The following is a 14,136-nucleotide window of genomic DNA, read 5'->3' on the forward strand; positions in this document are numbered from 1 at the left end:
AGTGAGAAAGAGAAAGAAGGCAAGCGTAATAACCTTCTGGCTTCAGTACCTAACCAACAGATTCTAAAATCCAAGGAAAAGTTTTAACAGAAATTGGTTTGAGAGTCATGTCATGAATTGAGTTCAGTTTTTGATAGAATGACTATGAATGACATGTGAGATATTCAAGTTGAGATGTTACTTAGAAAACATAGGTCTGGGGGTTACAAGGGCAGTTGTTAAGGAAGCTACCAGTGCATGGGTAGTAGTGGAGACCAGGGAATGACCACCTTGCCATGTTGGAAGACAAAGTTGAATAAGTGGAGATTTAAGATGAGGATTATAAGATAAAAAGTCAGGGAAAGAAAGAGCAGAGAATTAGAAAAGGAAAATATTGCAGAAATCAAGCAGAAGAAATTCTCTAGCTGTTTATAAAATGTTCCATGCTATGTTAGTCTTTTTATTTCAAATACTAGAGGCCCAGTGCACAGGGTAGCGGGGGGCCTTCAGCCTGGCCTGCACACTCTCACAATCCGGGACCCGTTGGGGGATGTCCAACTGCTGGTTTAGGCCTGATCCCAAATATGCAGTCGGACATCCCTCTTGCAATCCGGGACCCCTGGCTCCTAACCACTCACCTGCCTGCCTGCCTGATCGCCCCTAACCACTCTGCCTGCCTGATCGCTCCTAACCACTTGCCTGCCTGCCTGATCGTCCCTAACCACTGTGCATGCCTGCCTGATTGCCCCTAACCACTCTGACTGCCTGCCTGATGCCCCTAACCACTTGCCTGCCTGCCTCATCGCCCCTAACTGCCTCTGCCTCAACCCCTGCTGTCTGGTCTAATTAGCATATTACACTTTTATTATTATAGATATTCTACACACATACACACACACATGCACGCACACAGGCACGCACACACACATGCACACATGCATATATGTGTGTATATTGCCCTGTGCCATACAATATGGGTGGTTTGTCTTTTCTCATTTGTGTTTCTGCATTTCCAAACTTTTCAACACTTAGCATACCTTCTATAATAAATAGTCAGGCTACAAGTTTTCCCCTGGAAATGCAGGATTGTCTCTGCCAAGGATGCCCCTTCCTTTACGTGTTTCAGCTGGATTGGGTCCACAGAGACTCATCAGAGTATATTAACAGTAGCTTGGCCTCCTCATATAATTTACCCCCGATTGGTGCTTCTCATTTTATTTACTTGTATATATAATTTTTGTCTCTCAGAAGGAAATAAATAGTGGGGGCAAGAAAGCCTCTTATTTTCCTGTAGATTTCTGTTTTTCTTAGAACATTTTATGTCCTACCATATTTGTGAATCTTCCTCTGACAACCTGTCTGTGCCTGGAACATGTTATATGCAATAAATGCAGATAGAGGTGATGATGTGGGAATGTGGAAAAGGAGAGATGAGGCTGGCTTTCTTAGCTCTTGGGATTACTGTGACTTGAGGTCCCTTGAAGTTTTGAACAAAGTATACTTTGCTGATCTTTGTGTTGTTTTTTAAGTGTGATAGCAGTGAGGCAACTTCCCAGAACTGGGCAAGATACTAAACACTTTCATACCCCTGTGTCATTGCTGACTAATGTTGTTCTCTCTTTCTGAAATACCCTTATCTCAGTCATTCTAGCCATTGCTTTGGGATCCAACCCAAAAGTCATCCCTTCCTTGCACTTTTCCTTACTATACAGTCATCTACTCCAGACAGAACACCTCTTTCCTTATCTGCATTCCTAAGACTACAGAAATTAATGGAATGATCACATTGAAATATATATGAAATCTATCCCTTTCTCCAGAGAGACTGAGTTATTTGAGGCAGTGATAATGTCCCATATTTTTTCCCCAGTTTTATCCTCAGAGAAGTAGACACTAAGACAGCTCTAGATATGAAAACACTTGTTGGAAGAAATGTGTGAAGGATAAAGAGGTGAGAGCATGCAGGCGGGGAGGTGCAGTCAGACACTGCAAAGAAAGCAGGAAGGAAGGGGCGGTAAGAAGAGCAACAGACTGCAGCCCGTTTCTCAAACAGTCTCAGCCTTTTCTTTTCTTTCTTTTCTTTTTTTTTTTTTTTTTTACAGAAAGGGAAGTCAAATGTAATTAACAAAAAGCTAGAATTCATAATGAGGAACAAATACATGAAAATGTGCACACATAGCAGCACCATGTAGTGACTCAAAAAGGGGGAAAGCAGTGGACCAAGACAACTCAGCATGGCTTGTCAGTTAGTGGAAAAAACACATACACATGGGTGCGCATGTGCCCACAAAAAGAAACAAAAAAGCAAGAAGAGTTTTCAAAGGCCAACCCAAATTCATCTTATTTTACAATGCTTCCTTTCTTAATACAAAAGATGTCTTTGTGTGTGTGGTTTGCTGTTGACTCATTTTAAATACATTAGTGTTACTACATACAACATTTTGCTGTATTTAGGAGCCTTTTCTTGATCTTTCACCTACCAAAACAGTTTCAAACAGATGGCTGCCTTATTCTATGAGCAGCTGGATGTGACCATTTTAATGGGGATTCATATGAATAGCAACAGGGATTCCCCAAACAAAGGTTACCCATTAAAATAATCACCCACTGGGTAGATGTGGGTTGGCACTAGTACCCATATCTGCCTGTCTATAAGCCAGGAGCAGCTGCTATGGTGGATCTAGAGTGGATACAGTTGGGGCTGTCAGTCAAGGTCCCCAGTCCAGGATGTCTTAGAGGAAATCTAACAGCTAATTCAGGACAGCCACTTGTCTAAAGAAGGCAACATACCAAGTCCTTAAAGATGGTACTCACACTGTCAGGCTTCAAATCTCTGCCACTTATTCAGTTTATAAGTTACTTAATCTGCTTGTACCTCAATCTTCTCATCTTTAAAATGATAATATAAGCCCGCATTCATAGAATTGTTGTGGGTTTTAAAAAGTAATAGATGTTACATTTAGTACAATATTGGAACACAGTCAATTCATAATGAACATTAGCTTTTATTTGTGCTTAGTACAGTAGAAGATGGAAGATTTGTCTTTCCTGCAGGATTTGAAAAAATGTTTTATCAAAGAGATGACAAGTGAGCTAGATCTTGACCCATGAGCAGTAGTTTATCTGCAAATAACAGGAAGGAAGACTCACCCAGCAGAAGTAGATGAAAAGGCATAGAGATACAATAGCACATGGCTTACAAAGAGTGAATGGAAGAGGAAGTTCATCTCATACAAATTGTTTATGCAGTTATAATCATCAATATTTTGAGATATTCATTTATTATCATAAAGCAAACACACACATACAAAAGAAATAAAAGAATAACCCTTCTTAACAATATATCCTCAAAGCACTGAAATAAACTTTGGTCAGTTCAGAATTAGGTATTGTGTTTTATTAATAACTAGAGGCCCAGTGCATGAAATTCATGCACTGGAAGGGAGGTTCCCTCAGCCTGGCCTGCACCCTCTTGCAGTCTGGAACCCCTCAGGGAATGTCCAACTGCTGACTTCCCTAGGGGGGATCGGGCCTAAGCCGGCAGTCGTACATCCTCTCGCAATTCAGGATCCCTCGCTCCTTACCTCCCACCTGCTTGCTCCTTACCACTTGGCTCACTGATCCTTAGTGGCAGGCTCCTTACTGTTCAGCTTGCTGCTCCTTAGTGCTGCCGTGGAGGTGGGAGAGGCTCCCGCCACTGCCACTGCACTCACTAGCTGTGAGCCCAGCTTCTGGATGAGCAGCCGCTCCCCCTGTAGGAGCGCACTGACTACCACGGGGCAGCTCTCGCATTGAGCGTCTGCCCCTGGTGGTCAGTGTGCATCATAGCGATCAGTCGTTCCAGTCGTTCTGCCGTAATGGTCACTTAGGCGTTTATTATATAGATATCCTTTAAAAACTTGATATTAACTTGGGGTCTATGCTAATAATATAAGTCCTATTTGATGCCTGTATATTTATAGAACTCTACTAGTGGCCTGGTGCATGAAATTCGTGCACATTAAAAGGGAATTAATTAGAGAAAATATTTTAATGTTGCTATTTGCCCTTTCTCTATAATATAAGTGTTAGAGATGAAAGAAAATTAGTAAAATGTATAAGAAAATCTCCCTCCTGTCAGAATCTGGGGCATGCTGCCGGACCCAGAGTCAAGTTCCCGCCCACCTGCATGTGCCTTGAAATCGTGCGAGACCCAGACCTGGCCAGCCCCACCCCTGTCAAGCCCCAGCGGGCAAGAGGTGCAGCCTCAGGTCCCCCGTCAAGCCCTGCTGGGCAGGGGTCCAAGCCTCAGGTTCCCCAGCCCCGGTACTGGGGCGGGAGGCATAGCCTCATGTCCCCTGTCAAGCCCCACTGGTCAGGGGGGCATAGCCTCAAGTCCCCCGGCCTGGTGCCAGGCAGGGGGTGTGGCCTCAGGTCCCCTGGCCCAGCCTCAGTTCCTCCGTCAAGCTCTGTCGGGCAAGGGGGCGCAGCCTCAGGTCCCCCAGCCCCGGCGTGAGGGCGCAAGGGCGTGATGACCATTTGCATATTAGCTCTTTATTATATAGGATAGAGTAATTCTTAACTTTCAGAGTGAACTGACAAGTTTTTATAGAAATGTGACCATTGATTGAGGAAATGTTGCAGATTATTTTGACTTTGAATTTATCCTCTGTCAGCAGTGGGGTATAGTGAGAAAAGCCTAGACTGCAGATTCCAGGTCACTGCCCTGTACTGACACTGTGAAAGTAACTAACTTCCTGGGAACTTATTAAGATAAATGCAGTCAAACAAATTTTAGTTCATTTGTTTTTTCCCTACTGATCCAGGGCTTGACAGAAGCCAGGTGTTCTGCTGGGGGCTTTGTATACAGGATCTCATTTAATCCCTCCCATAACCTTGGGCTGACTTTTAATATCCTTTCTTCCACCTTGGGCTTCTGCAATCGCCTGTTTTAGGGCCCAGAGCAGCTGTCTTCTTATTTTAGTCACTTGATCATTCTGTTTGGCTGGGAACAAAACAAACAAGCCATGGTGTTTTCATGTTCCAAAATGGGCTTTGGAGTGTACAAATTTTCCTAAGTGTGGACATGCCAAATAGGCACAATGCCTTTCAAATCCCCTTTTCCTAATATATGCCAAGAGAATATAATGGGTTGTTGATTTGATGGTTGCCCAGACAGTCATATCTGTGTTTTTGGTCTCCTTTCCTAGTGTAATAATAGAAACTCAAATCGTGCTTTCTAGAAAAAATATCTTATCCATTTTTACTTTACCAATGTGCTATTCTTGTGATTGAATAAATCATTTTTATGGTACTGGTTTTGGACAATTATGATTTTATTTACTCTTAAGTTTAACATATCTCCTATTTATGAATTTACTGATATATATATAATTAATGCCTGTAAAGTCTTAGTTTCCTTACTTCTAAAATTAGGACATTGAGAATGTCTATTCTACTCATCTCACAATGTTGCAAAGAAAATTATTTATGATGTATAAAGTATTATATACAACTAATGTTATCAGTATTTCTATATATCCAAATTAGGGTTTTTTTCAAAGTAATCTTTTTGGAAGAATATAGACTTATTCTGTGAATAAAAAATAAAAAGTGGCCCTAACTGGTTTGGCTCAGTGGATAGAGCATCGGCCTGCGGACTGAAGGGTCCCAGGTTCAATTCCGTTCAAGGGCATGTACCTGGGTTGCGGGCACATCCCCAGTAATGGGCGTGCAAGAGGCAGCTGAATCGATGTTTCTCTCTCATCGATGTTTCTAACTCTGTATTCCTCTCCCTCTCCCTTCCTCTCTGTAAAATAGCAATAAAATATATTTTTTAAAAAAGAAATATATTCAGTTATCAGTTAAAACCATAAGTCGGTAATGAATACAAGATTTTCTAAAAAGTCAACAAAAGCATTATGTTATAATTAATTTATATAGAATTAACAATGAAGAGTATTATATATGTGTATATCTGTGTGTGTATATATATATATATATATATATATATATATATACATATACATATATTTCTTTAACTTTTTAAAAATTTTATTTTAGAGAGAGAGAAAGAGAGAGAAACATTGTTCGGTTGCTTCCTGCCCAAGCCCCAACCAGAGAAGGAACCCACAACCGGGATGTGTGCCCTGACAGGGAATTGAGCCCCCTACCTTTTGGTGTACAGGACAATGCTCAAACCACTGAGCAACCACACTGGCCAGGTCTATATGTTTTTTTAATAGACTTTATTTTTTAGAGTAATTTTAGGTTCACAGAAAATTTAGCACAAGTATAGAGAGTTCTCATAGATCATCTTCCCCCAAGCATGCACAATCCCCCCCACCACACACACATACACACTATCAACATCCCCAACCACAGAGATATATTTGTTATGATGAGCCTACATTGACACATCACTATCACCAAAGATCCATAGTTTATGCTAGGATTCACTCCTGGTGTTGTACCTTCTATGTGTTTTTGATAAGTGTATAATGACATGTATTCACCATTATAGTATGACTAGAGGCCTGGTGCACGAATTCGTGCATGGCTGGGGTCCCTTGGCCTGGCCAGCAATCGAGGCTGATCAGAGCCAATCAGAGTCAGCTGGCTGAAGGGAGGGACCACAGGAGGTTGGCTGGCCACGGGAGGTTGGCTGTGGGAGGGCACTGACCACAGGGGGCAGCTCCTGCATTGAGTGTATTCCCCCTGGTGGTCAGTGCGCATCATAGCTACTGGCCGGTCATTCGGTTGACCTATCCTAATGATCGCTTAGGCTTTTATACACACACACACACACACACACACACACTATGTATAGGATAGTTCACTGTTCTAAAAATCCTCTGTGCACTATCTATTTCTCCCTCCCTCCTATCCCCTGCTAACCACTGATATTTTTACTGTCTGTATAGTTTTGCCTTTCCTAGAGTGTTATATAGTTGAAAACATACAGTATGTGACCTTTTCAAATTAGCTTCTTTCACTTAGTAATATGCATTTAAGGTTCCTTCATGTATTTTCATGGCTTGATAGCACATCTTCCATCATCTGGATGTACCATAGTTTATTAATCCTTTCACCTACTTAAGAACATCTTGGTTGCTTCTAAGTTTTAACAATTATGAATACATTTGATAATAGACATTTGTGTGCAGATTTTTTGCATGTACATTTTTATAGTTTGGAAATTATATACTATAATGCTATCTTTCTATCAGTAACATTGACAATAAACTTATGTACAAATACATGTTTATACTTCTGACTTTTGGTGTTTGAACATTTACCAGCACGCCACTGCTTAAAGGCTGTGGTAAACACTGGCTTTCCTCTGAGTGAAATAGGAGGCTGCTGAAGATTTTGAGCAGGGGAGTGGCTGACATTGTTAAAGGTCCACTCTGGGTTGTGTTAAGACCTTAGTGAAATAGAAGCAGTTACAAAACCAAATAAAACCTTTATTGCCAGTAAAGGCTGGGTTGGAGAATATAGTTTAGCATGAGAACAACGATGGCATGCAAACTCCCTATCCTCCAGTCCTGGCCTTGGTCTGAGGGGAACAGTCCACAGAGTAGACACTGACACAGGATGTTGAGAACAGAAAAGAAGCCCCCAGGCTTTTTTCTCCCCTGAATTTAGAACACAAGGATTTTACAGTATTATAATAACCAAACTGTAGGCCTTTTTTTTTTTGTTTTTTTTTGCTTTAATTTTTTTTCTCCCTATTTTTTCTCACCAGAATTTTTCTTTTTTAGGTGATTTTGCACCCAGAGTTCCTATCCTCCACCAGCCCCTTGTTACCCATGGATTATGAAGAGTTCGTCCGAGGTTGTCACCTTGGAGTATTTCCGTCATACTATGAGCCATGGGGTTATACTCCAGGTATGTGACCTGTATAGATGTGGAATGTTTTGGAATGCATAGCGTGTGATATTCCAAGTTGACATTTAATTTACTATTGGATAGAGAAGCACAAAACCAAAGCTTAAGTGACTGAGGGAATGTGGGAGGGAGATCACTAATATCTGTAAAGAGAATGATTTATAACTCATAGCAGACTTCTAGCAAAAATGTCGCTTTACAGGACAAAGTTAAACGTAACCTGAAATGATAGAGGAGTTATATCTAGTTTTCAAGGTGTTATAAAACATAACTAAATGAAAGAAACAGTTTGGGAAATACTCCATAGTGAATGAGTCATTCTGTTTTGAATTAACCCAAGGAAGTTGGCCACTTCTCATCAGACCTATAATTACAGAAAAAATGAAACCTCTGGTGCTATAAGGTTGGTGTTAGCATATTAGATAAATCTCTAATTTTTTTTAAGAATAATGATTTTATGTGACACTAACTCTAATTCACTCCAGAAAGTATTCATTAAAGTTTGTGCTTTGAGAAAGCACAATGAATATAAGCACTTATTTCATTAAATTCACCGAATGAACATATACTGAGCTTACATGGATACCTGGCATTTTACTACATGTGTGTTAATGAGTACTTAATAAAAATAAGGATCTGTTAAGTTTCATCTAATTGTAGCACAGTTTTTCTAGGGAGGATTTCCTGAGTTTTTATCAGATTCTCAAATGGGTCAATAATCCCATTCCACCTACCCCTCCCCATCCTAAACTAGGAAACCACTGCTATCTAGAGATACACCAAGAGGAAATACTTGCAGAGCAGGAGAAAGGGCCACTGATTAAATTGTGTTACTTCATGAGTAATGGGGAAATCTCTTTCTTTTTTACCCAACCCCACTAGCCAACCAAGAGTTATTCCACAATCAAATACAATGTCTTTGTTAAAATGCAGATATCCCTGAGAGTGGTAATATTCGCAAGACATATCTGATATTTTCTGAAAAAACAAAACAAAAAACAAACAAATTTTGACCCAAAAAGGTGAGAGGACTGAGAGAGACAATGGGTTCACTGCACACCTGAGAAAGTGGAAGGGATTTGTGTGGAGGAGGATTTAAAAAACATGTCCAAAATATTTACCTACCTCATTAACTTGCCAAATACGTAGAAATGGAGTGAAAAGCAAAACTAGTACTGAGAGAGGCAGTATAGGGTAGCCGTTCCCAGCAAGGTCTCTGGAGTTGGGCACGTGGCTGGAAATCCTACCGCTCCCCCATTCCTTGGCTTTGTGAATTTGGGCAAGCTATTTAACTTTTCTGTGCCTTAATTTCTTCATCTGCAAGATGGAAATAATGGTAGCCTCACTTCACGTGGTTGTTGAGAAGATTAAATGAGTTAATACATGTAAAGAGCATAGTGCTGAGCCTGGCACAAAGTAAACATTGCTATTACTAGCTAGCTGGGGGCTTTTTCCTCCTCTGCGTGCAGCAGAGGACACCGGAGCTGGTTTAAAGCCAAGCCTTTGTCTGTTTCCCTGGCAGCCGAGTGCACTGTGATGGGTATCCCCAGCGTGACAACCAACCTCTCCGGCTTTGGCTGTTTCATGCAAGAGCATGTGGCTGATCCTACTGCCTACGGTGAGATGTTTCATCATTAACCCAATCCAGAGAGAAATGACACTTAACCAAACAAAGCGCAGGGTCTTTACAGAGTCCAACTCTAAACCTAACCTGATTAAACAGATGCTTACAGTTTTTTTTGTTCAATAAAATATTTTAATTATGTCATCTATAGAAAGGATAAAAATGCTATTAATATTTAATACATTGTCCAAAATACAAACCACAAAAGGAGTTAAATGAACAAATAAAATTGAAACAGGAAAAAAATGCAAAAGAAGTGTTAAACTTAGATAAACCTGCTCTTTACCGTTCTTTTTGTTTCTGAATTGGTTTGGCCCTCTACTATCTAGAAGGGATATTACAATAACTATGGTCTTAGAGGTGATATTACAAGAACTATATTGGTCACCATAATTATTTAAAAGATCCATGCCAAGTTAGCAAAATTCACATGCAATATTTAAGATGGCTGGAGAATTTGCCTATCACCATCTCTATGTCCATGTTGCCTAGCAACAAGCCAAGTTCCAATGGGCTGGATCCTCTGCCTACACGTTGCCAATTCCCTGGTCCTGTACAGTTACATTGTCACTGTTCTCTTTCCTCAGCCTAGAGCTGTGGTTCTCAGCCATGGATGCACATGGAACACAGGGGAGTCTAAAAACCACTGACACCCAGGTTTCACCCTAGAGATTCTGGCTAGTGAGAAGCCCAGGGAGAATCACCGATTCAGGGTACCCCTATATTGCCAAATGTTTTTTCATTTTTTTTATTTTGTTGCCTGCATGTTAGTGACAGTTATAAACCGTTAGGAGATCAAAGAGACACAGCCTTGGAAGGGAAAAGATAAAGTAGAGGCAATGGGGAGCTAGGAAATAGATCATTCATGTGATCTACCAAAGAACCTAAGAAATAGGAGAAGAAATGCTAAGGTGAACTCTGCCTCTAAGGTGAACCCTACCTTTTACCTGTGCATTGGCTTTTGTGCCCCTCAGGTATTTACATTGTTGACAGGCGGTTCCGCTCTCCGGATGATTCTTGCAATCAGCTGACTAAGTTTCTCTATGGATTCTGCAAACAGTCACGTCGCCAAAGAATTATCCAGAGGAACCGAACTGAGAGGCTCTCAGATCTTCTGGACTGGAGATACTTAGGCAGAGTAAGCAAATTGGTGATCAACACAGAGGACCCCTTTAAAAATTCCACTGGACCACAAACGTATTGATCCTCCGCATAATCTGTAAAGTCAACTCGGTATCATAATTGTTAAAACCTCAGTGACTTTTCACGTACTTTTTTTAACATATTATGAATGTGCAAAATCCTAAACTCCATTCTTCACATTTCATCCGAGCCTCTAACAGCCAGTCCATCAGGATCTAACACTGAGTTTTATTAGTCATTCTATTGTCATTGCTTAACTTGATACATTACAGGTAAGCAGAAATATTTAATGAAGATGAGGAAAACAAGAGAAGATCCCTACCTTGGTTCACTCTAAGAGATAATCTGATTTTATTCCTCAGCTTCAGGGGTAATGGGAATAATATTGTTTTTCAAAATGACAAGTGCCAAGGGAAACACCTTCTTTCATGAAGTAGGTTCATAAATACCCAGATGCTCATATATCTTAGCACTGGATAATTTAGAAAAGATGAACTGACTTTGCCTTCGCATATTGTATCTGCTCAGATACTGCTAAACTTCCCCAGACAAATGATAGATGCTGCCATTTGCAGAGTGCTCATTACAACCCTGGGTGATTCATTTTATTGTCTTCATTTTATAATGAAAGCAGAATAATAAGCCTCTTAGGCAGTGATTTTCAACCTTTTTTCATCTAGTGGCACACATAAACTAATTATCAAAATTCTGCAGCAAAAAGTATATATTTTTTGCCGAACAGACAAAAAGCATAGGTATCATTTTGATTCATTCACAAACTGGACTATTGTTGTGTTGGCTGTTGTCATTTTTTTCCTTTAACAATCTAAGGGGAAAGAGATCAGTGCCCTTGACTAAATGGTCAGGTATTGCATGTTTGAAGAATTCTTGCAGCACACCAGTTGAAAATTGCTGCTCTTCGGACTTACATTTCTTACCTATGGTCTAAAGTGGGATTTAAATTCACGTTGTCTGATTATTCGGGTCTCATCATTTCTCCCCACACATATTGCTTCTCTGTAGAATGAACCCAGTGGTTTCAGTCCCCTTAGCACGAAGTTCAGTAAGGCCAGTCTGGTTTTCCCCTCCCATGTTTTGTAGCATTTCTTTAAAAAAAATGATTTCATTGATTTTTGGAAGAAGAGGAAGGGAAAGAGATAGAGAGATGGAAACATCGATGAGAGAGAAACTTCATCAACTGGCTGCCTCCTGTAGTGCATGCCCCCTACTAGGATCGAGCCCTGACCAGGAATCAAACTGGTGACCTCTTGGTTCCTGGGTTGACACTCAATCACAGAGCCACCCAGCTGGGCTGTAGTGTTTCTTTACCTGGTCATTGATAAATAAGAAAACCATAAGCTGTCATTTCTTTTCTGATTTTCAAACTTAGAATGAATAGAATCTGTCACTTAAAATATATATATTTCATAACTAAAAGAAAAACATTTTACATAATAACTTGGTTGTTGAACTATATAGATTTTTTTTAACCTGTGAATCGGTCTTCTATCACAGTATTACCAGCATGCCAGGCACCTGACATTAAGCAGAGCGTTTCCAGATAAATTCCATGTGGAATCCACATCACCACCAACGGTAAGTATTCTGTGTATTACTTGTTGGTGTTGAAAGCTACATTTCTTATTTAGAGTAAGTCCTAACAATACCTTTTAACTCGGAAGTAGCTACGTACACAAACTACTATAGTTTTTCATAGTGCCGCATCAAAGCAAAGAATAGAGGAACTGACAGATCAGAGCAACTTGAAGCCCTCGATTCAGAGGTAGCCTCATGTGTAAGATGAGCAGACAGTCAGCTAACTCACTAAGGGCCAGTAGAAGCACCTTGCCCAGCCAGTGAGGCTCAGTGGTTGAGCATCAACCCATGAACCAAGTTGTGTGTGTGTGGGGGGGATCACCATTCAATTCCCAGTCAGGGTACATGCCCAGGTTGCAGGCTTGATCTCTAGTAGGGGTGTGTGTAGGAGGCAATCAATCGATGATTCTCTTCATCATTGATGTTTCTATATCTCCCTCTCCCTTCCTCTCTCTGAAATCAATTAAATCTCTCATGAAATCTCTCTCGGCCTTCTTGTTCGAAACTGCTCCGTTAGACATCCATTCTTTTGAGAGTTGTTCAAAATAAAGTAGCCTGCTTTCACAGGAAGTTGATTTGCTCTACAAGGAAGTGTTTAAATGTAGGGTGACTGCTTGGCAAGAGTAATATAGACCGAATTCAAGCACCACAGGAGGGATTGGACAGGATGGACATTTATGTTCCATTCAGCAGTGGCCACCGGGGAGTCTTCGAAAGTACAACCAGACACTATATTTATGGGAAAACATCAGCCGCTTAGCATCAGATTCACTTAGAAGGATGTAAGATAGGAAACACTGCCTAAAGCAGGGCAGCATCGATATTTCTCTTCAGTGGGATTGGCCTTACAGCAGTCTACATCGTGGTCAAAGAGCTAAACGTCTTTGTCCCCCTCAGGTGATAGTTTAGGTGCAAGAAGATGAGAACCATACCATTGGGTATGAGATCCAGCTAAGCTCACAGGAGCCAATATCTTGTGTCAATTTCCATAGACATTTTCCATGGTCTCTGCAAAAATATGCCCACTTGCAAGACTCATCAAATTCATGGATTCTCCAAAGCTAAGGATCCTCATTTAACATTTATAGATCCTCCAAGTTCAGTGTTAAGTTCTCAATCAAGGATCACTTTACCATAAACAATTTTGTCTACTAATACAATTTATATCCCACCTATATTAGGTGTCCAGAACAGACCTAGAAAGATAGCACAGGTGAAATTTGCCCATAGAGAAGGAGAAAGTATTTGTAAATCCCTCATTCTGCAAATTTCACTCCCATGTTCATGATTTTAAAAGAATGAGTGCTTATCTTTTTATAGGTGGAAGGTAATTCAGCTATATTCATTCATTAATCTACTTATTCAGCTATTAAGTATTGAGCATCTCTTCTGAGTCAAGTCCTAATTGCAGGACTCAGCTGTTTTTCTGTGTTGCTTTCAGATAGTGTTGAAATGTGAAATGACTGTACAAGTATGACATAATAATAATGTATAAAAATAGTTGAAATACAGTAACGTACTGTGATAGTTTTACATTTGTCTCCTCATTCAATCATGTAACTCCTAGAGAGCAGGGATCATGTTTTTTATTCGTTTTCTCATTGCCATTATTATGCCTGACCCATATTTGATGCTTAATATTTGTTTTTATAAAATGAGTTATCTCAATCAATCTTAGGTGGAAGGACAATTTGTTTAAAACTTAGTGATACTTTCTTATTAACTGAACTAAAAATAGCTGGTGGAATTTCAGAGTTAGCTCAGTGGCCCAGTTTCCAGGATTCTTTGTAGTGGTGGCTGCCCATGTCCTGCAATTTCATTGAGCAAATCTAAAGGCTGACATAGAGACTAACACGATCAGCAGTGTAATGTAACAGTTGAGATGAAAAGTTCTGGAGAGATTCTCACGCTGGTCTCAGCTCTTT

General features: G+C 40.3%; 1 protein-coding gene across 1 annotated transcript in view; it reads left to right on the forward strand.

Annotated features, from left to right (window-relative positions):
- The window catches only part of GYS2 (glycogen synthase 2), a 48,459-nt gene that overhangs the window by 28,923 nt on the left and 5,400 nt on the right, over positions 1-14,136 (forward strand). Inside the window, exons 12-15 of the mRNA XM_070410592.1 lie at positions 7,722-7,848; positions 9,371-9,466; positions 10,447-10,610; positions 12,131-12,211. Of these exons, the coding sequence (XP_070266693.1) occupies positions 7,722-7,848; positions 9,371-9,466; positions 10,447-10,610; positions 12,131-12,211 (468 nt within the window). The remainder of the gene's footprint in view (positions 1-7,721; positions 7,849-9,370; positions 9,467-10,446; positions 10,611-12,130; positions 12,212-14,136) is intronic.

Source organism: Myotis yumanensis, unplaced genomic scaffold, assembly GCF_028538775.1.
Source record: "Myotis yumanensis isolate MYYU_CA2020_CCGP unplaced genomic scaffold, mMyoYum1.0.hap1 SCAF_3, whole genome shotgun sequence".
NCBI classification, from domain to species: domain Eukaryota; kingdom Metazoa; phylum Chordata; class Mammalia; order Chiroptera; family Vespertilionidae; genus Myotis; species Myotis yumanensis.